A 25,950-nucleotide genomic window follows, 5' to 3' on the forward strand; every position below is an offset into this window, starting at 1 on the left:
CTCGCTCTTTCTGTCAAATAAATAAATAAAATCTTAAAAAGAAATAAATAAGGGCTTGGGATGCCTAGGTGGTGCAGTTGGTTAAATGACCGACTCTTGGTTTCTGCTCAAGTCTGGATCTCAGGGTCCTGGGATCAGGCCTCACATCAGACTCCACGCTCAGCACAGAGTTTGCTTCAGATTCTCTCTCTCTCTCTCTCTGCCCCTCCCGCTCATGCTGTCTCTCTCTCTCTCAAATAAATAAACAGATCTTTAAAAAAAAAATAAGGGCTTAATCCAGTTACAGTTTTATAAATTATACTTCAGAAAAGTTAAGCTGCCTTGGTGTTTTAGACTTTAGCTCTTAGCCAACATGCAGTAATAAGAACCAGACTAACTCCTCTGCCTGAAACAACTAAAAAAATGGACAAAGTATACGAAAAAACTGTTTTCAGGTTTTGGACATCAGGCAGCAGAGAACAGTGATCCCTGAAAAAGCAGAAGCAAATGAGGTGAGCCCTATGATTGTCCCAGTTTATTATCTAGAGAGAGCTTCCAGGCTGGGTACAGAGAGCAGGAACCTAAGGGGAGCCTAATGGATTTTTTTAATTAAAGAGCTGAGAGTCTGGAAAGAGATGATAGCTAGAGTTTGCAGGGCAGAGTACCAGAGAGGAGAGCAGTGCACGGGAAGAGACTTCCAGAGATCTACAGATGTTCCCTCTCAAGGCTTGAGATGAGTACTGATCAACACATTTGTGTAAGAAAACTACCTGAGGCCAGAGAAAGAACTCCGCTAAAAGACAGAAGGAGCAAATCCTCAGAGGTCATGTAGGACCAGGAGTAGTCAGCCAGAGTGGAAAATCTTGTAATTCAACCTTGTAATGCATCAGTAATTAGAAGGGTGTTGCTTCAATAAAAGGGCAAAATTAGCCCTATACTAAAGGATATTTTGGTCCCACCTAACAAAACTTAAAAGCAAGCCTCAAAAGGATTGAGCTATTTTCATGTAATCTAACTGCATCTCAGAAAGAAGTTCAAGAATACAAAGATATTCAGCACTCAACAAGATAAAATTCAGTGTCTTACAGCCAACCACGCCATGCAAAAAAGCAGGACACTACAACACATAATAAATACAAACGTTAATAGAAACAGATCCAAAAATTGTGTAAATGATGGAATTAGTAGTCAAGAATATTACAGCAGTTATTATAACTCTGTTCCTTATGTTCAAGAGTGTAGAAGAAATATTGACCATGTTAAGCAGAGCATGAAAAATAAAGCAAAAATCTAAACTGAACTTCCACTGTTGAAAAATAAAATGTCTGAGATGAAAAATCTATTGAATGGGATTAGTAGAAGAGAAGATTGTGAAGTTCAATACACAGAAATAGAAATGATTCAAGATGGAACATGGGGAGAAAAAGACAGAAAAATAAATAAACAAATCAGTGAGCTGAAGAACAATTTCAGGCAGTCTAATATATGTGTAGTTGGAGTCCGCAAAGGAGAGAGGAGAAAGGAAGGGAACAGGAAAAAAAAAAAGAAAGAAAGAAAAAGAAAGAATGGCTGTAATGTTTCTAAATTTGACTGTAACTATAAATCCACAGATTCAAGAAATACAACAAAACTTAAACAGAGAAACAAGAAGAAAACTACCCCCAAGGCACATCACAATCAATTTGTTTAACAAAGAATAATAAAGAGAAAAATCTTAGAGCAGCCTGAGAAAAAAATAACTCATGATGAACAGAAGAACAAATGTAAGGATGAAACCTCTTTGACCAAAACAATGCAAGGCAAATGAGGTGCCTGGATGACTCAGTCATTAAGCGTCTGCCTTCAGCTCGGGTCACGATCCCAGAATGCTGGGATCGAGCTCCACATTGGGCTCCCTGCTCAGCAAGAAGCCTGCTTCTCCCTCTCCCACTCCCCCTGCTTGTGTTCCCTCTCTCGCTGCCTCTCTCTCTCTCTCTGTAAAATTAATAAATAAAATCTTAAAAAAAAAAAAAACCAATGCAGGGCAAAAGACAGTGGGTCAGGATCCTAAAAGTACTGATAGAAAAAAAAATTGTCAACCTATAATTCTATACCCGGTAAAAATGTCTTTCAAAAATTAAGATGAAATAAAGACTTTTTCAGACATAGAAAAGCCAAAAAAAAAAAAAAAGTTCATTAGCAGCAGACTTGAATTGCAGGAAATATTGAAGGAAATCCTTCAGACTGAAGAAAAATGATGCCAGATGGATATCTGGATCTACACAAAGGAGTGAAGATCATCAAAAAGGGAAAATAGGAGGATACATGTGAGATACTTTTTTTCTTATTTTTAAAATCTCTTTAAAAGATAATTGAGGGGCACCTGCCTGGTTCAATCAGTAGCGCATGTGACTCTTGATCTTGGGGTCATGAGTTTGAGCCCCACACTGGGGACAGAGTTTACTTAAAAAAAAATAAGATAAAAATAAAAGATAATTGACTTTTTAAAGCAAAAATATTAACAATGTGTTATGAAGTTTAAATTATATAAAGAAGTCAAATGCATGACAACAATGGAGCAGTGGCTGAGAGGAGGAAAAGGGAGTCTACTGTTCTGTTTCTTATGCTATATGTGAAGTAATAAATATTACCTAAGGATAGACTGTGTTAAGTTAAAGATGTATACTATAAACTCTAAAGCTACCACTGTTTTTTAAAAAAGTTACAACTAATAAACAAAAAAGGAAATAAAAAGGACCCTAAAATAGTCAATCCAACAGAAGTAGAAAAAAAAAAGAGGAGTAGAATATATAACAAAAACCAAGATGGCAGATTTAAACACAACCGTATCAACAATCACATTAAATGTAAAAAATCTAAGCACTCCAATTAAAGGCATAGGTTATCAGATTGGATAAAATTTTTTAAAACGTGTAACTGTAAGAAATTCACTTTGTTTTTTTAAAGTAAGCTCCACACCCAGCATGGAGCCCATTGTGGGGCTTGAACCTAGGACCCTGAGATCAAGACCTGAGTTGAAATCAAGAGTTAGATGTTTAACCGACTGAGCCATCTAGGTGCCCCAAGAAATTCACTTTAAATATAAAGACAAATCTGGATTTCAGCTCAGGTCTTGATCTCAGGGTTGTGAGATCAAGCCCTGTGTCAGGCTCCGCACTCAGCGAGAAGTCTGCTTGAGATTCTCTCCTCCTCCCTCTGCCCCCTCCCACCACTATAACTAACTAACTAAATAAATAAATAAAATCTTTAAATACAAAGACATAACTACATTAAAAGTAAAAGAATGGAAAAAGACATACTATGCTAACACTAACCGAAGGAAAGCTTTTGGTAGTGGCTATATTATTGTTAGACAAAGCAGATTTCAGATCAAAGAATATTACCAGAGATAAAGAGGGAGATTTCATATTGATTAAAGAGCTAATTCATCAAGAGGATCTAACAGTCCTAAATGTTTATGCACCTAATAACGAGGCTTCAAAATACATGAAGCAAAAACTGCAAAAAAGGAACAGATGAGTTGATAAATATAGTTGGAGTTTTCCAGATCTTTTTTTCTGGAAAAATTGATAAAACAAGTAGAGAAAATCAGTACAGATACAGAAGACTTGATTAACACTGTCAACCACCTTGACCTAATTAATTAACTTTTATATAACACTTCACCAAAAACAGTAGTATACACAATCTTTTCAAGGGCATAAGGACCATTTATCAAGATAGACCATAAAACAAATACAGATAAATGTAAAAGAGCCAAATCATACAAAGTATGTTCTTTGACCACAAAGGAATTAAATTAGAAATCAATAACAGGAGGTATCAGGGAAATCCACAAATATTTGGAAATTAAGTAACGTACTTTTGAATAACTTATGGGTCAAAGAAGAAATAAAAAGGGAAATTAGAAAAGATTTTGAACTGAAAACACAGCATATCAAAATTTATGGGATGCAACTAAAGAAGTATTTGGTGGGGAAGGGAAGGCCTCAAATCAATGATCTACAGTTCTATTTTAAGAAACTAAAAGAAGGCTCTTTGGGCAACTAATCTTTGATAAAGAAGGAAAAAACATCCGGTGGAAAAAAGACAGTCTCTTCAATAAATGGTGCTGGGAAAATTGGACAGCTACATGCAAAAGAATGAAACTTGACCACTCTCTCACACCATACACAAAGATAAACTCCAAATGGATGAAAGACCTCGATGTGAGACAGGAATCCATCAAAATCCCAGAGGAGAACATAGGCAGCAACCTCTACGACATTGGCCAAAGCAACCTTTTTCATGACACATCTCCAAAGGCAAGAGAAACAAAAGATCAAATGAACTTGTGGGACTTCATCAAGATAAAAAGCTTCTGCACAGCCAAGGAAACAGTCAAAAAAACTAAGAGGCAGCCCACGGAATGGGAGAATATATTTGCAAATGACACTACAGATAAAGGACTGGTATCCAAGATCTACAAAGAACTTCTCAAACTCAATACGTGAGAAACAAATAAACAAATCAAAAAATGGGCAGAAGATATGAACAGACACTTTTCCAATGAAGACATACAATTGGCTAACAGACACATGAAAAAATGTTCAAAATCATTAGCCATCAAGGAAATTCAAATCAAAACCACACTGAGATACCACCTTACGCCAGTTAGAATGGCAAAAATAGACAAGGCAAGAAACAACAATTGTTGGAGAGGATGTGGAGAAAGGGGATCCCTCCTACATTGTTGGTGGGAATGCAAGTTGGTACAGCCACTCTGGAAAACTGTGTGGAGGTCCCTTAAAAAGTTAAAAATTGAGCTACCCTATGATCCAGCCATTGCACTACTGGGTGTTTACCCCAAAGATACAGACGTAGTGAAGAGAAGGGCCATATGCACCCCAATGTTCATAGCAGCAATGTCCACAATAGCTAAATCGTGGAAGGAGCCGAGATGCCCTGCAACAGATGACTGGATTAAGAAGTTGTGGTCCATATATACAATGGAATATTACTCAGCAATCAGAAAGAATGAGTTCTCAACATTTGCTACAACATGGACGGCACTGGAGGAGATAATGCTTAGTGAAATAAGTCAAGCAGAGAAAGACAACTATCATATGATTTCTCTCATCTATGGAACATAAGAACTAGAATGATCAGTAGGGGAAGAAAGGGATAAAGAAAGGGGGGGTAATCAGAAGGGGGAATGAAACATGAGAGACTATGGACTATGAGAAACAAACTGAGGGCTACAGAGGGGAGGGGGGTGGGGGAATGGGATAGACCGGTGATGGGTAGTAAGGAGGGCACATATTGCATGGTGCACTGGGTGTTATACACAACTAATGAATCATCGAGCCTTACATCGAAAACCGGGGATGTACTGTATGGTGACTAACATAATATAATAAAAAATCATTATTAATTAAAAAAAAAAAAAGAAGGAAAAAACATCCGGTGGAAAAAAGACAGTCTCTTCAATAAATGGTGCTGGGAAAATTGGACAGCTACATGCAAAAGAATGAAACTTGACCACTCTCTCACACCATACACAAAGATAAACTCCAAATGGATGAAAGACCTCGATGTGAGACAGGAATCCATCAAAATCCCAGAGGAGAACATAGGCAGCAACCTCTACGACATTGGCCAAAGCAACCTTTTTCATGACACATCTCCAAAGGCAAGAGAAACAAAAGATCAAATGAACTTGTGGGACTTCATCAAGATAAAAAGCTTCTGCACAGCCAAGGAAACAGTCAAAAAAACTAAGAGGCAGCCCACGGAATGGGAGAATATATTTGCAAATGACACTACAGATAAAGGACTGGTATCCAAGATCTACAAAGAACTTCTCAAACTCAATACGTGAGAAACAAATAAATCAAAAAATGGGCAGAAGATATGAACAGACACTTTTCCAATGATGACATACAATTGGCTAACAGACACATGAAAAAATGTTCAAAATCATTAGCCATCAAGGAAATTCAAATCAAAACCACACTGAGATACCACCTTACGCCAGTTAGAATGGCAAAAATAGACAAGGCAAGAAACAACAATTGTTGGAGAGGATGTGGAGAAAGGGGATCCCTCCTACATTGTTGGTGGGAATGCAAGTTGGTACAGCCACTCTGGAAAACAGTGTGGAGGTCCCTTAAAAAGTTAAAAATTGAGCTACCCTATGATCCAGGAATTGCACTACTGGGTATTTACCCCAAAGATACAGACGTAGTGAAGAGAAGGGCCATATGCGCCCCAATGTTCATAGCAGCAATGTCCACAATAGCTAAATCGTGGAAGGAGCCGAGATGCCCTTCAACAGATGACTGGATTAAGAAGTTGTGGTCCATATATACGATGGAATATTACTCAGCTATCAGAAAGAACGAGTTCTCAACATTTGCTACAACATGGACAGCACTGGAGGAGATAATGCTAAGTGAAATAAGTCAAGCAGAGAAAGACAACTATCATATGATTTCTCTCATCTATGGAACATAAGAACTAGGATGATCAGTAGGGGAAGAAAGGGATAAAGAAAGGGGGGGTAATCAGAAGGGGGAATGAAACATGAGAGACTATGGACTATGAGAAACAAACTGAGGACTTCAGAGGGGAGGGGGGTGGGGGAATGGGATAGACCGGTGATGGGTAGTAAAGAGGGCACGTATTGCATGGTGCACTGGGTGTTATACAGAACTAATGAATCATTGAGCCTTACATCGGAAACCGGGGATGTACTGTATGGTGACTAACATAATATAATAAAAAATCATTAAAAAAAAAAAAACCACACTAAGATACCACCTTACGCAGTTAGAATGGCAAAAATTGACAAGGCAAGAAACAGCAATTGCTGGAGAGGATGTGGAGAAAGGGGATCCATCCTACATTGTTGGTGGGAATGCAAGTTGGTACAGCCACTCTGGAAAACAGTGTGGAGGTCCCTTAAAAAGTTAAAAATTGACCTACCCTATGACCCAGCCATTGCACTACTGGGTGTTTACCCCAAAGATACAGACGTAGTGAAGAGAAAGGCCATATGCACCCCAATGTTCACAGCAGCATTGTCCACAATAGCTAAATCGTGGAAGGAACCGAGATGCCCTTCAACAGATGATTGGATTGAGAAGTTGTGGTCCATATATACAATGGAATATTACTCAGCTATCAGAAAGAACGAGTTCTCAACATTTGCTGCAACGTGGATGGCACTGGAGGAGATAATGCTAAGTGAAATAAGTCAAGCAGAGAAAGACAATTATATGATTTCTCTCATCTATGGAACATAAGAACTAGGAAGATCGGTAGGGGAAGAAAGGGATAAAGAAAAGGGGGTAATCAGAAGGGGGAATGAAGCATGAGAGACTAGGGATTCTGAGAAACAAACTGAGGGCTTCAGAGGGGAGGGGGGTGGGGGAATGGGATAGACTGGTGATGGGTAGTAAGGAGGGCACGTATTGCATGGTGCACTGGGTGTTATATGCAACTAATGAATCATCGAACTTTACATCAGAAACCAGGGATGTACTGTATGGTGACTAACATAATATAATAAAAAAATTAAAATAAAAAAAGAAACTAAAAAAAGAGAAAATTAAACCCAAAGTAAGTAAAAGAAAATAATAAAGATAAAAGCAAAAGTGAAACAGAAAAGCACAAGAGAAAAATCATTGAAAGTGTAGCTGCTTTTTTTGAGAAGATGAAGATTCAAGAATTTAAAAACCCATTAAAGAATCATTGCAATTATGATCCTAAAACTTCCATTTTTAGTAAATAAGAAAACTAGACCAGAAACCATGGAAAAGATCTAATATTTCTATGTGTTTGGGGGCTTGATCATGCCTGCCTGATCTATTTTCTTAAGACTATGAAAGATCTTGTGTGCTAATGAAGAGAAGGAATCCATAAAACCATTTAAAATGTATTACATATTTTTACATAGGTATATATACATATATGTGTGTGTTCATACAATTTTCATCAAGAGTGCAGAACTTATGGTAAGAACATTTTGCTTTTTTTACTCTTCTAAATTCTATTCCCTATTTGGCTTCTTTTTTTAAATACTGTTTGGAAAAATAGTTCATTAATTCATTCAATGTAATTATGAAATGCTATAATATGCCAGAGACTGTGGGACATGCTGGGGGACACAGCTGTTAACCAGACAAACAAGATCCCTGCCCACTGAGCAGTCTATTATGTGATGCAGACAAGTAAATAGGCAGTAACATGCACTAGTGTGAAAGTGCTATCACGGAAAGACAAGTGCCAACCGACAGAGTCCACAAGATGGGTAATCAACTTGGACCTGAAATATTCCTCAAGCTAGTAGCTAAAAAGAATTTTTTAAAATGTGATAACGAAGTTTCTTGAGTTATTATGATCTAATAACATAGGCGATAACATTTTAGGAGCAATATGTAAGGTATGAGTTTGATACTAAAAGAATCCCGTGACTACTATGTACCTAATATTTACTCTACTTATTCTGTTCATATTGTGTTAATACTCTGTTGAAAGTTTCATATCAGAGTAAAAGTAAGACATATGAAATGTATTTTAACTAATTCTCAGTATTATTGAGAGTTAGAAAACATATAGGTAATTCTAACCTTTTCAGAACTTTTTAAGGATCTCTTTGTTATACTTGGGCATAAGAAATGGGAGAACCTAAGCCAAAAATCCAGATCCTTAAGCAAAGTTTGAGGGATTCCAGGCTTAGAAAGTGAGGCAAGACCAGAGAAATGTGAAGATTCCAAAGATTAGGTAGGAAAGGGTCTGTGATTCATTCGGAAGCTCAGAGATGTTTCTAAATTATGCATTTCACTTAAACCATTGATTTCACATTTGGAAATGTATCTTCAGGATATTATTATAAACTTCTGCATTTTAGCTATATGATTGTTCAACATATTTGGTTATACTGAAAAGTTGGAAACAATCTAGATGCCTAATAATAGCAGCCTGGTTGAATAAATTATGTCATATCCACACAATGTATTTCCAACCAGTTGTTTAAATTATGTAGCGGTGTTTCTCAAATTTTATTGTGAATCAGAGTCATCTGGAAGGCTTGTTGAAACCCAGATTTCTGGGCCCCACCTCCAGTGTTTCTGATCAGTCAGCCTGGTATAGGGATCAAGAATTTGCATGTCCAGGGCACCCAGGTGGCTCAGTCAGTTGAGTGTCTGACTTGTGGTTTTGACTCCAGGTCATGATCTTGTGGTTGTGATCGAGCCCTGCATCAGGCTCTGTGCTCAGCACAGAATCTGCTCCAGATTCTCTCTCCCCCGTCCTCTCCCTCCTGCTCTTGCTCACTCTTTCTCTCAAGTTGATGGATAGATAGATAGAATAATAGGTAGGTAGGTAGATAGATAGGCAGGTAGGTAGATAGATAGATAGATAGATAGATAGATAGATAGATAGATAGTATTTGCATTTCTAACTAGTTCCCAGGTTTGATACCAATGTTGTTGGTCTGGGGGCCACATTTTGAGAACTGATGGAGAGTTATTTTCATTGAGTCGGAAAAAATTCACAAGGTATTGTTAAGTTGAAACAAAGCTGTTTACATTATATTCTATATGTATATATATACAGAAGTGTAGATGGGAAAATATTGTGGAGTTGGTGTTATTCCTGGTTGTCTTTGGGATCTCTTTGTAGCTTCTTAATGTCTCCTACATTCTGAGTGACAGATTTCTCTGTAATGAGAGTATTAGCCACTAAAACATAATCAACTTTCTTAATATGAAAAACTAGATCTGGAAGTCCTGGCCAATAGCACTTATAAGCTGGAAACATCAAAACAGGCTTGGTGTTAGTTCCCCTCTGGCTTTCTAACTATGTCTTGTCAGGAGCATATCTTCAGAAGCAGTCATAGAGGAGTAGTGATGGGCTCAGAGATACATCCTGTTCCTGATGGGGACAAAACCAGAAGAGGCTGATGTTATAGGAGGGTTTCTACCCTTCTTCTTACTTCATTTTAGTAGTGCCACGCAGGCTTCTTCTGGAGATGTTTGAAGAAAAACTGGGTGGGACCCAAAGGGCGACCTGCCAGAAGCTTGAAGCATCTGGATTGGCAAACTCTTTGTTTCCTGACGCAGGATAGATACATTTCCCAGAGTATCAGATTAAGGCGTCTCCTTTCTGGAAAAAAGATTTCATGGTTTAAATTCCCGTTGACTTTTGTGTCTGTGGCACTTTGCTGTCTCCGTTCCAGCATGCAGCCTCAGGGGTCATGATGTCCCTTCCCCACTGATATCAGTGTGCCAACTGTGGTGTCATGCACACTGAGCACAGAGCCGCCATTCAGCTTCCACAGTCTGGGTTCAGGAAGCCAAAGAGCTTCTAAGTTCCTATAAACCTTGACAGATCTTCCTCTAGCCTTGCATGTGCAAAGCAATTCTCAGGGGAGAAGGGGTTATACGGACGAGGGAGAGGGAACAAAGGTAAATGTCAAGGGTAAATATGAGATAGGAACCGAGAGAACAAACAGGTGCCACCAATGTTGAGGAAAAGGAAGGGTGGGCCACAATTTAGAGAAGCATGCTTATAGACTTTTCAGTGGAATACTTAACTTGGTTGGCACTGTGACCTTTTCCATGTCCTTGCATTACTGTGGTTGAAAAACCAGGAGGTAGCCACATTATTGGTTTTATTTAGAGTTCCTCACACATGTCTAACAGAATGCCAGTATTTGGGATATTACACAAAAAATAAGCCCCACATAAAACTGAGCGTGGATTCAGTGTTTTTTTAAAATTTTTTTAATAATTCAAATGTAAAATTATGCTATGATATAGGCTATCATTAAAAGAGACATTACTTCTAGAGCACTGGGTGTTCTATGCAACTGATGAATCACTGAACTCTACCTCTGACACTAATAAAATACTATATGTTAATTAACTGAATTTAAATAAAATAAAATTTTTAAAAATTAAAAAGAGACATTCGTTCTATACTGACTTCCAAGTAGGTGATATATTATTTGTTAGAAAATTTTCTTCCATATGTTGTTTTCCACCACTTTACATGTGAATAAATGGGGTGGAATATCGTTAAAGTTTAGGATACAACTTTTTTCAAGTTTTGCAAGTTCAAAAATAGCTAGAAATGCAGAAACTGGTTAATGATTCTGTTATTTATAACTGTTTTTATAATACAAGTTCCTACCTCTTCCCTTCTAGTGCTGTAACATGAATTCAGTGTGTGAATCCATTTAAGACCTTATAAGAGGAAGTTATTTAAAATCCTCCCCTATTACTTGAAAGCCAAGAACAATGTTATAATCAACCAATTCATTTACCAAAAATTTATTGAATATTGACTCTGTACCAGGCACTGTCCTGGGATCAGCGATTACCCTCAAGAAGTTTACTTTCTAGACTAGGAAGACGGTAAATCATTACACAACTACCACTACAGTGTGTCCGTTGGTAATAAGCACTAAGAACAAAAATGAGGCAAGGCTGCTATAAGGACTTTGTATTTTATTCTGAGAGAAATGGGAGGTCTTTGGGTGGGGGTAGATTTAAGCAGAGTGACATGATCCAACTTCTGTTTATAGAAAATCACTCTGGCTGCTGGACAGAGAATATCCATTAAATTATCACCCCCTCCCCCAAAGTTATATTTCATTTAAAACAGTTCTGCACCAGTGGGCCTGGAGATATGGTCCTGCACAATTGATTCTTGCCTTTTCATACTTTCAGTGCAAAATCCATTTCTAAAATGGAATTTTTATACCCAAAGAATTCCTTAAAGAAATTTTTTCCTGGAAAACTACTTTTAGATACATTCTCTCTAAATGAGAGTTTATCCAAAGCCTACTTTTTAATAATTACTTTACTTTCAAACTACTTGGTTATCAAAATATTTCTGAATAGAGTTTTAACATACCTTTTTTAACATTTATTTATTTATTTATTTGAGAGAGAGAGAGAGAGAGCACAAGCAGGGGAAGTCGCAGGGGGAGAAGCAGGCTCCTCGCTGAGTAGGGAACCCGACTGGGGGCTTGATCCCAGGACCCTGGGACCATGACCTGAGCTGAAGGCAGATGCTTAACTGACTGAGCCACCCAGGCACCCTAACATATTTTTAAAAAATCAAGAGATACCTAAGAATTTTGGGGGGGAGCTTTGTCTGTTACTATATAAATTAACAAGATTGTTTGAGGTTTCGTTCTGTTTTTTTTTTTTTTAAAGATTTTATTTATTTATGTGCCAGAGAGACAGCCAGCGAGAGAGGGAACACAGCAGGGGGAGTGGGAGAGGAAGAAGCAGGCTCATAGCGGAAGAGCCTGATGTGGGACTCGATCCCAGATCGCCAGGATCACGCCCTGAGCGGAAGGCAGACGCTTTAACGACTGCGCCACCCAGGTGCCCCCTGTTTTTTTTTTTTAACCTCCACAATAAGGTATAATTTAGTGTTGGCCTCCTTATAATACTGGCTTATGTTATGAGATAGCTTGGAATTCCTTTTTTATATTCAGTGGTTTCCACTGGCAATAATTTCCTCTTCCACCAGCCTCTACTCCCCCAAAGTTAATAGACCCATTAGAGAAGTTTGTACCACTCCACCCCAGGTCCACTTTTATTACCCCCATATAATGTATAGACACACACACATGCCCAAAGTCCATCCCTTCTGAATCTTCCTCCCTCTGGTTTCCTCCTCAGAACTAAAGTTTTAAATTGCCTTTCGAGTCTATCTATAACATACACAATAAAAACAGTTTTATTACTTCTACCTTGCATTTAGCCAAAGTACTGTTAACTAACTTGATCAGCCATTTTCCTCTCTATATTTGGATTTAAGGGACTTTTAACTGATTTCAGAAATCAAATCCACCTGAAAGGACTGTATATTTACTACTAGTAAGAATATTCCAAGAATGTGCCATAAGCTTGGAAGGCAGATCCAGAAAAGGAGAACCAAAAGTATTTGTAGAAACCGTGGCCCCAATTAATAACTGATTAGTCTCTGAAAGGGTCACACCTTATTTGGAAATAGGAGTGTCTGGATCTTGATTTCGCAATCACTCCTTAACTGGTCCTCCTGCTTCTATTCTTCACCCTTTATAATCCATTCTCCTCACAGCAGCAAGAGTTATCTTTTTCAAAAACGTAAATCAGATCATATCACTTCTCTGCGTATGACCTTCCAGTGGCTTCCCACTACAGTCAGAATAACTACCATGGCCTTTAAAAGACTCTCTATTCATGATCTGTCATGTACTGGCTCCATCCTCTTCTCTGAAAACTGTCCCCTTGTTTCCTGGACCTCAGTCACCCTGGACTTGTTGTTCTTCCTTTAATAAGCCAGGCTTGCTTCAGCTTCCAGGCCTTCAAACTTGCTGTTCCTTCTGCCCAAAATGCTCTTCCCAGTCTCTGCACGGCTGCCTTCATCTCGAGAGTCAGGTCCCTGGCTGGCTACTCAGGTTAGACTTATTCTGCATCCGAATAGGCAGCACACCTGTGTGATCAAGGTCTAGAAGCCTCTTATCACTTGCAGATGACAAAAGGTATAAATCACATAAAACTGTATGAGGCAAATGATCTGGGGTTTGCACACAGTCCTATATATTCATGGTAATTTTTTTTTCTTTACAGGTTATTTTCCGAGCTTTGTCACCACCATACGATGCAGAGAACCCTTACAGTGCCAAAGTGCAGGAGCAGCTGAAGATCACCAACCTCCGCGTGCAGCTGCTAAAACGGCAGTCTTGTCCCTGTCAGAGAAATGACCTGACCGCAAAGCCTCAACATTTTACACATTATGCAATCTATGATTTCATTGTCAAGGGCAGCTGCTTCTGTAATGGCCATGCTGATCAATGCATACCTGTTGATGGCTTCAGACCGGTCAAGGCCCCAGGAACTTTCCACGTGGTATGTAAAACAATTCCTCCCCTACGAAAAACAAACTGTGAGTTACCTTCAGTTTGGGCATTGGTAATCTAAGTTCCCTCAGAGTTGGTCTGTGCTCACACAGTGCTTCCTGTTTCTCCCTCTGCTGATTGACTCCTCCGACTGCATACCCATCCTATAAAGTGCCTATTAACTTGTTTTTTACTCTTCAATTTTAGAATTATAAATAGTCAGGCATGATAACCAGATTCCTTGGAACACATCCATGCCAGTTTTTAGTACCATGACCTTCAGATACAAAGTGTAAGGTGAGCAGCAGGAGAGGTTGGCATAATCATATTAGTGGTATTATCACACAGGAGCCAGCTTTGACAGTAAATGGGGACCATTGTTGAGTCGATTTTAAAGTGGAAAAAACAAGAACCTCAGTTTAATGTCTGGTATCTTTTGCTGTCCAGCCAATAGGATGAATAATAATTCTCCTCTGTGAAGATTGGCCTGACCCTCTGTCACCCTAAGCCAGAGTTAAACCCTCTTTCCTCTATGGTCACACATCCCCTTGTGTTTTCCTCTGCACTTTTACTTGTCTGCATCTCCTGGGAGATCACAAACTCCTGAGGACAGGGCCTGCGTGATCTTTGTATCCTCTGGACAGTGAGTTACCTGAGCCAGAATTAGGTGTTTGGTAGGTGTTTGACTGAATGATAATAACATAGGAATAGAAAAATGATGAGAAATTACTGTCATTGTCCTCACATCACCTTCTTCCAAAAAAAAAAAAAAGACACAAAGTGGTTCAGACAGCAAGCCCCTTGTTGGGATGCACCCAGAGCTATGGTTGGGGATTAGACAAAGAGAAGGCAAATAGGAGAGCGCTCCAATTTTTGAAGTTTTATATTGTGCTCTGATACTTCTTTTTTTTTTTAAAGATTTTATTTATTCATTCGACAGAGATAGAGACAGCCAGCGAGAGAGAGAGGGAACACAAACAGGGGGAGTGGGAGAGGAAGAAGCAGGCTCATAGCAGAGGAGCCTGATGTGGGGCTCGATCCCACAACACCGGGATCACGCCCTGAGCCGAAGGCAGACGCTTAACCGCTGTGCCACCCAGGTGCCCCGTGCTCTGATACTTCTGACCAAAGCAAAAAACAAATAAAAATGTAAAGACCTCAAAGTATCCTTCCTTCATTTCCTAGAGAGGAGACTTCCATATTTGTCTTCTTTTCCCCAGCCCTGATAGATGACAGGGCCATTAGGGACCATGACCCAGTTAGCCAGCCGGACAGTTTGTTTCTTGGGCTAAGTCCCTGGAGTGCAAGACAGCATTGGGGTAATGAAAATGACTAGGGCACCAACCAGAGTTGCAAAAACAGAAAAAATGCTATTACTCTAGAAATGAAGCTGGGGCTCCCAAGTTGGAGAAAATGCAGCACTCACCCAAACACCTACTAGTTTGCAGACACTAATGGATCTTTGAACTAACATTGCTTCAAATAAAGCATGGAATAATTTGTAATACCTAAGTTAATGGGGTTCAGGTATGATTCAAATAGAAAATAGCCCAGATATGCTAGAGACACATCAATCTACTAGACTATAAACTAGAAAGTTGGTGCGAAGTAGAATGCCAATAAATTTCTGCCATTATATTTCAGTGAATGAGTGAAAGGAGAGCATGCAGGCTGCAATGGGCTGAGTGTTTGTGTCCCTCCAAAATTCACATGTTGAAAACCTAATCACAATGTGATGGGATGAGGAGGTGGGGCCTTTGGAAGGTAATTAGGTCATGAGAGTAGAGACCTCATGAATGGGATTAGTGGCCTTAAGAGACCAGAGAGCTAGCTAGCTCTCTTTCTGCTATGTGAGGATACAATGAGCAGGTAGCAGTCTGTCACCCAGAAGAAGGTCTTTACGAGAACCCGACCCTGCTAGCACCCCGATCTTAGACTTCCAGTCTCTAGAACTGTGAGAAATAAATTTCTTTTGTTCATAAGCCACAAGCCAGTCAAGGTATAAAGCCTGGAAAACTGCAAGCTGAAGACCAACCACACTGGCCACATGGGCTACCTGAACACTGTAACTGTCTCTCCGGATGGATTTCTCTGTGCTTCCAGAGTCAAGGGTGGCCAGGCCATGCTGTGGGACTTCCACAAAGGCAAGTACTTTCATACACTAGATGGCAGACACATCGTCAATGCCCTGTGATCCAGCCCCTACCACTACTGGCTCTGGGCTGCCACAGGCCACAGCATCAAGATCTGGGACTTGAAGGGCAAGATCATTGCAGATGAATGGAAATAAGAAGTTATCAGTACCAGCAGCAAGTCAGAGCCGTCCCATTGTACCTTCCTGGCCTGGTCTGCTGATGGCCAGACTCTGCTGGCTACACAGACAACCTCGTTACAGGTATGACAGGTGACCATCAATACCTCCTAGAAATATAAGCCAGAGTTTTAGAAATTTTTTTAAAAATGGTTTTCTGACTTTTTTTAAAAAAAGAATTCTATTAATTCTGCTAAATTCAAAAAGAGATAAATACACAGAGTTATGGAAACTTTTGCAAAAGTCTTAAAACATAACTATTCTATACAGTCTTCTGCCAGCAAGAAAGCTGTCGGCCTATGAGCCTGAGCCTCCATGTGTGCACTGCTGGCCCTACACTGCATTCGGCCACTACCCACCGAACCTCTTGCTTCCACCATGGCATTGCTGCATTCCAGCAGTGTCCTATCCAAACCAAATCACTGCCACTTTCCGCCCCAACCTCACCAGCTGGCCTCTGCAAGAGTCAGCTCCTGGTGAGCCCATGTGGAGATGGGGCCCCCAGATCCAATCCTGGGAGTCACAAAAGCCTATAAGAGAGACACTGACAGTAAAAAGAAGAATCTGGTAGGTGGTGCCTACCAGTATCATGGAAAGCCTTATGTCCTCCTAGTGTCTGGAAGACAGAGGCCCAGATTGCTGCAAAAAATTTGAATAAAGAAAATCTGCCATTGCAAGACTGGCTGAATTTTGCAAGGCATCTATAGAACTAACCTTGGGTGAGAACAGCAAAATGTTGAAAACTGGCCAGTGTGTCACTGTGCAAACCATTTCTGGAACTGAGGCCTTAGGGATCAGGCCTTAGGGATTAATTTTCTGCAAAGATATTTTTAAGTTCAGCCAAGATGTCTTTCTGCCCAAACCATCAGACATACGGGCATGCACCTACAAAGTTATCAATACTATGACCCCAAGACTTGTGGCTTTGACTTCACAGGCACTAGGGAGGACATTTCAAAAATGTCAGAGCAAACTGCACACTCCTGCCCACAATCCCATGGGAGTGGACCCTCATCCTGAGCAATAGAAGGCAACATCAATAGCAGTGAAAAAGAGAATCTCTCTACGTTCTTTGACATGGCCTACCAAGGCTTTGCCAATAGTGATGGTAACAAGGATGCCTGGGCTGTGCACCACTTCATCAAAGAAGGCATTAACATTTGTCTCTGCCAATCCTATACCAAGAACACGGGCTTCTATGGTAAGCGTGTGGGAGACTTCACTGTGCTCTGCAAAGATGCTGATGAAGTCAGAGGGGTAGAGTCACAATTGAAGGCCTTGATCCATCTCATGTATTCCAGCCCTCCTCTCAATGGAGCTCAGGTTGCCTTGACCATTCTGACCAGCCCTGATTTTCAAAAACAATAGCTGCAGGAAGAGCAAGTCATGGCCAACTGCATCATTAGTATCCGGATTCAGCTGGTCTCCAACCTCAAGAAGGAGGGCTTCTCCCAACAATGGGCAGCATATCCCCGACCAGGCTGGCATGTTCTGTTTCACAGGGCTAAAGCCTGAACAGATGGAGCAGCTGATCGAGGAGTTCTCCATGTACATGAGAGAGGTCAGCCACATCTCTGTGGCAAGGGTCACTGGACAACTGGGCTACCTTGCTCATGACATTTACCAGGTCACCAAGTGATTTCCCTGATGAGAGGGAACAGAGACAACTACCTTCAGCCTCTGCACATGTGAGATTCACAGGATTAAGGAAGGGTGGAGGTGATGAGTGGATCGTTTCTTTCAACCACAGTGATTGAATGTGTTTCTCAGAAAAATACATGTAGTTAAACGGGACAGAGGCATCCATAGCTGGTGTCTGGAACTGTGGGGCTTGAAACCAAACTCTCCCCCATCTTTTTATCCACAACTTTTCTGAAATAGTTAACATGTACAAGAAAGTCCTATCCTTAAAAAACCCATAATCATGCCATTGCAATATTGCAGAAGCTTTAACTAAAGCACCTTATGGTGTTGAGAGGTCCTCAGTGGACCCAGCATGAGACATAGCCCTTCTTAGAGGCTTTGTGAGAAGACCCAGTCCAAACATTAGTGGTCAGCCTGCTTGTCTTCCCGTGATTGAACAATCTTATCAACAGACCATATTAACTGAAATCATGTTTTATGAAAACCAGGGTCTGTTGCCACTGAAGCAAGGAAAATAAAAGATACTGTTCCTGTCTTGTTTAAGAAAAAAAGAAAGAAGTTTCTCCTTTTTAATGCTTCCGGGCATTTTAATGCTTATCCCTTATCCCTGCTGTCCTTTTCCTGAGACACAAAGATCTATAACTAGCCTAGATTTTCATCCTGTTCTACTGGTTGATTGACCATCAACCCCATCTTCTTGGAACTTATTTATTTGAAGAATGAAGGACATAATTTGCTATCCATCCCATAACCTCATCTTTCTTAGCAAAGAATAGCGAGGGTAGGCAACTGCACCTTATTTCAGCATCCTTTTCAGTGATTGTTTAATTTTCCCCTGTTGGGTTGTTGTCTCTGCCCAGTGGGACCTCATCCTTCCGTTCAGTGTGGTTGTGCAGTCTCTCATCTCGCATCATGAGTGGGGCAATACAGGGTAATACCAGGAAACAGGATATTCTGGACCTTGGCTTTAACCTTAGTGTGCTGCCAGCTGGGCTCAGGCTTTACCCTTTGGAAAGATAACAACCATCTGCTCTAATCATGTAGACATATTGCAGCCTGGGCTCTCTGTTATAAAAAAGTTACTGTAGGGCCCCACCCCCTGCCCACTAAAAGAAAACTGTTAGGCTATAGAAAGGATCTGGATAACCAAGTAAAGGGGATTATTTAGTGTTTTTTATTTTAAAAGGATGTGGGAATGAGAAGTCTCTATCCTAGAAGAGCCTATGGGATAGAAGCCACACTTCCTTACTAATGTCAGGTCGCTGTGAAACTGGAAGGAACTGCCTTTTAAAATAATACTAGTTTTGTGACATCCTGATCCCCAATTTTCATATTGATTCCAGCAGCAGTGGTGGTAGCCCCCTAGTATTATAACTATGGCATGTGCCAAAACCAGGCAAGACGAAGTCAAACTTAGAGCCAGGGCAGGGTAAGGGATAAGAAACAAGCTAAGTGGCCAAGGGTATGATGGCTTCCAGGAATCCAGTTCTATGAATATTATTGTCTCTACTCTCTTAAAATGTTTGTTTGTTTATTTGTTTGTTTTTTAAGCCATAAGCAATTGGACCAGCAGAGTTTATGGGCAGAAATGGGAATAGTTCTGATTTCAGACTTTTCCATCCCTAAGTGCATTTTATTTTTATGTATTTTTTTTTCTGGATTATAAAGGGCTGGTATTAAATTCGGGTATGGTTGTCTCTTCTAAATGTGATATTCGTATTCCTATAACTGCTTAGGTGAGCAAATTGCACATCAAAAGCATAGTCTTTTGCCTAATTAATAACAAAAGGTCAATTGTCCTCCTACATTTGTAGAAACACTATTTTACATATGATGCTATAAGTAACCAGATTCGTAAATTGTGCCTGCATGATGGAAGGAAGCCTCTTGAGAAATGCAATTCTTTTATTAGTCAGCTTGTCATAGGTATGTGTGTATAAATCTGTCTTTAGCACAGCTTTTTTTTTTTTTTTTTTAATTTTATTTATTTATTCGACAGAGATAGAGACAGCCAGCCAGAGAGGGAACACAAGCAGGGGGAGTGGGAGAGGAAGAAGCAGGCTCATAGCGGAGGAGCCTGATGTGGGACTCGATCCCATAACGCCGGGATCACGCCCTGAGCCGAAGGCAGACGCTTAACCGCTGTGCCACCCAGGCGCCCCAGCACAGCTTTTTTTTTACAGTAGTCATTCTCAGTGTGATCTTGAACCAGCAGGGCCACCATTACCTGGGAACTTGTTAGAATTACCAATTCTCAGGTCCTACCCCAGACTTACTAAATCAGAAACTCTAGAGATGGGGCCCACATGATTTCAGTGCTTGCTAAAGTTTGAGCTCTGCTGCTTTATAGACTCTGCCAATTCATCTACAGCTAATATTGTTGTCAGGATGAGTAATTAATTAACAAAGTCTGACTTTATGGGCTAGAATTTTTAATGGCTGATGATAGACAATTAAGTTAATGGAAATGATGCTTAGTCTGTTCTCAAGCTCTTTAAGATTTTAGGATCATTTTCTTTCTGTGGGAGAGGGGAGCAGAAAAAGGCACAAAGTGGGATGCAAGCTGGCATCCTCATTTATCTTGAAACACTCCTCCTGTGTCTTCTTCATGCTTCCCCTTCTTCCCAGTACATTCTATTTATTCTTTACCAGTTCAGTTTTTCCTCATCTGTTCATTTTACTGGAAGGCAGACCAGTGCAGTGATTAAAAGCCTAGCTTTGGAATCTGATCTGGATTTGATTCACCACAACATTTGCTAAGTTACTCAGTCTCACTGAACCTCGGTTTCCCAAGAAAATAAGATCTACCTTCTATAGTTATTGTGAGGATTAGAATTATGATAGCCAGTGCCTGGTATATAGTAGCCACTACTGACGTTGCTGTTACTCTATTATATTACCTCAGCCACATCTACAACTTCTCCTACATACACTTCTTCCCCAATAACAACAAAAATAAATTGTAGCTTATATGCTGTTTGACATGTTTACAAAGGTAAGGGTTTTGTGACAAGGAAAACAGTACTTTGGCTCCAGCCTGCTGGGATCCCAGACATTATGTGAAAAGGAGATCTTAAGCTTTTTCTCTTTGCAGCTGGAGAGGACTGATGTAGTTCACTTTTTCCTAGCAGCTGGTGATTTTACAGCTGTTGGATTGATGGATGGTAATAAGAAGGAACACGGAATGCTTCATTGTTTTACTAACAAATCATGCATTGGATAACATGGAAGCCTTAGAATACCGTGAAGAATTGTTTAGATGCTGGTGCTGTACTTGTTAAGGTGGATTTTTCTTTTCTAATCAGAAACTCATTATAAAAGAGTATCAGTATTTTAACTGGCATCGTCTAAATCTAAGAGTAAACATTGAAACCATATGTAGAACCAGACAGTGGGGTTTAAGGAAAATCCTACTTAGCTACCTAGCTGAGAACGGCAGGTTTTAGAATGATTCATATGTTTCATTACAAAAGTTTTTCTCATCCAAATACATTTAATCATATACTTATGTTTGCACATCTCATATATCAAGTTTTATATAGTCAGAACAGACTTAACACCACATTTTTCATCTTCTTTAAAAAAAAATTTTAATGTGCTGTGAAATAAGCCAAAAGTAATAATTAGAAAGCTCTTAACTCTTCAGGGTATTAAGGAAAAGAACAAGGGCTTAAAAACAATAAAGACAGCAGCACTCCCAATTATTTCATTTGTCATATAAAGATCTGGAAGAAAGGGTAATCCCATCACCAAAATGGTGCACAGTGTTTTATTCCAAATATTAACAAACTATTAAGCCTGTCCATTTGTTACAGTTAGTGCGAGATTATCCTCAATGCATTTCAAGGTCTTGACTTTCTTATTTCAATGTTCCTGTGTCCTACTATGCTATAGCTTTGCCATTAGTCCCTTGGCAATGAGTAACTACAGATGCCATAGAAGGTGTACAGAATGTTGATTATACTTCATTTACTACCTTGTGTTTTCTAGTAGAATGGCAAGCCAGTAAAATACGTTCATGGCTGAAATTGTCAGTGTTTTGACTGTAAAACTTCCCAATGAATCTAGCCGTATTTTTCTATTGAGACAGTAAGATATACTCTTAGTGGCAAAAGTTGCCTGAGATTATTCTTTTTATTTGATGATCAGGAAACCAGAAGACTTCAGAACAAGAGATATTACAAAACAATTTTTGCACTCATAAAAGAATTATGTATGGGGTTCCTTTCAAAGATTCCCCCAGAACATTTACATATCATTTGTAGGACTTTGACTATTTCACAGAAAAGTTAAATGAAACAACTGAAAGCTAAATTGTTGGGTGTCAGAGCTGACATTTCTGAAAGTGAAACATAAAGCCAGTAGAAAAGTAAAGTTGGTTCTCAAAAATATCATAATTGTTCATTCAACTTTTCATGAACATGCTTTGCAGAAAGTGAAATATATTCTATATTTAGGTCAAAATTAGAGCATTGAAAAGATACCAAAATGAGTTTCTTTAACAAGTTTGAGCTGCTAGTATAAATCTGGGAAGAAACAAATTTGACTTTTTTTTTTTTTTTTTTTGCTATGAAGTACTCTTCAAATATCCAAGGCATAACCCACTTTGAAAATTTTTCTTATGAATATTTCCTTTTCAGTGTAGCATTTTTGGATCCATCCCACAGATAGCTGGGAGATCTCTGGGTCTGCAAGGCCTAGTCTTGCAGTTTCACGGCTAATATAATGGTGGGGAGGTGGGGGGGAGCTACATGGAAAGAGAAAAGCTGAGGTTACAGATAGATATCTCACTTCTGGGTCACAACCCCAGGACTCATATCTCTGTGGTATTTCATTTGTGTCTTGCCAATTTTATAAGAGCTGGAAATGTACTTCAATTTGTCCTAAAACAATTACATTCAGTAGAAGATAAACTGTAATTTTAAGTCCTTACTCCTTCTTACAAGAATTTTTAGTCACCAGACACATAAGGGTAAACACACACACACACACACACACACACACACAATGTCATAATCATTCCACAAGAGAGAGAAAATTCACATGTATTTCAAATAGTGAGGAAAACAAGTTCTGTTAATTTTGGCATTCAAAACCTTGAAACTATAATTGAAACTACTGTTATATCTTAGCAATATAAATATCTTAGTGGAATAAAATAATACATGTGTGGGGAGATGGAAGGACTATAGTATTTATTAATTCATAATAAGATTTTTTTAGACATATGGAATTCTGATATCTTTTTAGCTCTTTAGATAGATATAAAGAAGAGAAAATTATCATTTCAAAAATATGAAAATACAGTTTTAGCTTTAAAAGGGCTCACGTATTAGAAATGGAAAAATGATTACATTTGTTCCACTATTAAATGTTTTATATATAATATGAACAATTACAAAGTTTATAAGAGTAAACACTGATCAGGAGTCCTTTGCCTTTTAGTTTTGCATCTCTAAGGGCACCCCTACCAGGCATGCAATTTAGCTGGCTCAGTCAGCTCTCAGAATTCCTGAAGGGTAGAGGTTTCTTTGTTTCCCAGATAAGGCCCTGGTAGGCATTAAAATTAAAGAGAAGGTGGAATCATGGTATTTCCATGGCATAGTATGCTGAAAAGAGGCCAAAAAATTGTAGTTGTAACACATTTATCTTGTAATTCTTATTTGCAATTTAATCCAATTCTCATGTGTAAAGAAAAAGGAACTTAACTAGATAACTTTCAAATCATCCTAAGTACTCCAGAAATCAACCTGAAGACTGGCAGAACAAACTCCACAACTAAAAGTAGAGAAGAAGCCACACAGAAGAAGGTAGGAAGTGTGGATACTCGGTTTGAGCGAGAAACAGATGATAGCCACTGCGGTGGGGAGGGAGCCTTGGTTAAGAAGGACAAGAGACTAGCACACAAGGGAGTGCACAGGGAAGAGGAAGCCCCATAGCAATTGGCTTGGAAAGGAGAGGGGATGAATTTCATGAGTTCTTGCAACCGGTGGGGCTCAAAGCCCAGAGTTTTAAAGTCTGGAGTTTTAAAAATCAGCTGGCTTGTCTCAGGGAGAGCCCTAGGGCACTGAGGCTGCTCTCAGAGAGAAGGCAGGGCAAACAGTGTGGAAGCAGTGATCTAAAGAGCTCCTGGGCACACAGTGGGGAGATTATTTACTCATCTCTGAGCATGTCCCAGAGAGGTAGTGTTGACAAAGAGACTCTGGGAACAAAGGAACTAGCAGGTGCCATTTCCCACCCCCACCCCCCAACCCCTCAGCATAAGCACAGGGCCATCTTTGGGAATCAGTGCAGTACCAACACTCACTACCTAACTTGCTTACACCCAGCCCTGCCCCCCCCCCCCATTCTCTGGTGGAACTACTCTTCCCAGTCATACTTGCCTCAGGACCAGCATGGCAGATCCTCTCCCTGAGAAGACCACTCCAAACTCCTGCTCACACTGTGTCTCAAGATGTGGGAATTTTGCAGTGCCTCAGTTTCCACAGAGGGAGAGGGAGAAGCAGACTGAGCAAGGAGCCCTACATGGGGCTCGATCCCAGGACCGTAGGATTATGACTTGAGCTGAAGGCAGATGCTTAACTGACTGAGCCACCCAGACACCCCCAGAATTTACAGTAATGATCATAAAGATACTTGCTGGACTTGAGAAAAGAGTGGAAGGCATCAGTGAGACCCTTAGCACAGAGATAAGGAATAACATAGCAGAGATAAAGGGCTCAATAAACAACATCAGAAACACACTTGATGGAATGACCAGCAGGCTGGAAGAAGCAGAGGAATGAATTAATGAGTGAGAAGACAGAGTAATGGAAAGTAATCAGGCTGAACAAAAGAGAGCAAAAAGAATTATGCAAAATGAGAATAGACTTAGAGAACTCAGTGACTCTATCAAATGTAGTAACATTCATATTATAGGAGTCCCAGAAAAAGAAGAGAGTGAAAGGGTGGGAGAAAAATTTTTTGAAGAAATAATAGCTGAAAACTTCCCTAATCTGGGGAAGGACACAGATATCCAGATCCAGGAGGCACAGAGAACCCCCAGCAAAATCAACAAAAGCAGTTCCACACCAAGACATACTGTAATTAAAATGGCAAAGTATAGTGATAAAGAAAAAAATCCTAAAACAGCAAGACAAAAGACAGTTACATACAAGGGAAACCTTATAAGGCTATCAGTGGATTTTCTGGCAGAAACTTTCCAAGCCAGAAGGGACTGGCATGATATATTCAAAGTGCTGAATGGGAAAAATCTGCAGCCAAGAATACTCTATCCAGCAAGGCTATCATTCAGAATAGAAGGAGAGATAACAAGTTTCTCAAATAAACAAAAACTGAAGGAGTGCATGACCACTAAGCCAACCCTGCAAGAAATATTAAAAGGGACTCTGAGTGGAAAGGAAAGACCAAAAGTGACAGTATGAAGCTAGGAAACACAAAAGAAGTAAATATGAATATTTCTATAAAAAGTCAGTCAAAGAACTCACAGAATAAAAGGATGTAAAATATAACAACATATACCTTAAAAATGGGGAGTAGAGGAGTAAAAAATGGGTTCAAAATTAAATGACCATCAACTTAATATAGACTGCTGTATGCAGAAAATGTTATATACAAACCTATTGATAACCACAAATCAAAAAACACTAATAAATATGTGAAGAATAAAAAGAAAGAAATCCAAATATGTCAGTAAAGAAAACCAACAAACTATGAAAGAAAGACAAGAAAGGATCAGAAAAAATCTTCAGAAATGACCACAAAACAAGTAATAAAATAGCAATAAATATATAAATAAATACATATCTATCAATAATTACTTTGAATATAAATGACTAAATACTCCAATCAAAAGACAGGGTGACAGAATGGATTAAAAAAACAAGGCCTATCTATACACTGCCTACCAGAGACTCATTTTAGACCAAAAGACAGCTGCAGATTGAAAGCGAGGGGATGGAAAAACATTTATCATGCAAATGAATGTCAAAAGAAAGTAGGAGTAGCAGTACTTATATCAGACAAAATAGACTTTATTATTTTTTTAAAGATTTTATTTATTTATTTGATAGACAGCCAACGAGAGAGGGAACACAAGCAAGGGGAGTGGGAGAGGAAGAAGCAGGCTCCT

General features: G+C 39.5%; 1 protein-coding gene and 1 pseudogene across 3 annotated transcripts in view; both read left to right on the plus strand.

The window, feature by feature from the left end:
- Positions 1-25,950, plus strand: part of NTN4 (netrin 4) — a 111,394-nt gene that overhangs the window by 29,772 nt on the left and 55,672 nt on the right. For all 3 annotated transcript variants that reach the window (XM_087868846.1, XM_087868847.1, XM_045779461.2), the window contains exon 3: positions 13,596-13,874. In XM_087868846.1, coding sequence (XP_087724972.1) covers positions 13,596-13,874 — 279 coding nt within the window. The remainder of the gene's footprint in view (positions 1-13,595; positions 13,875-25,950) is intronic.
- LOC148108648 (aspartate aminotransferase, mitochondrial pseudogene) lies at positions 16,554-25,855 on the plus strand (annotated as a pseudogene).

This window comes from Ursus americanus, chromosome 17 (assembly GCF_024610735.1).
Source record: "Ursus americanus isolate L20-20 chromosome 17, mUrsAme1.1.p, whole genome shotgun sequence".
Classification (NCBI taxonomy): Eukaryota; Metazoa; Chordata; class Mammalia; order Carnivora; family Ursidae; genus Ursus; species Ursus americanus.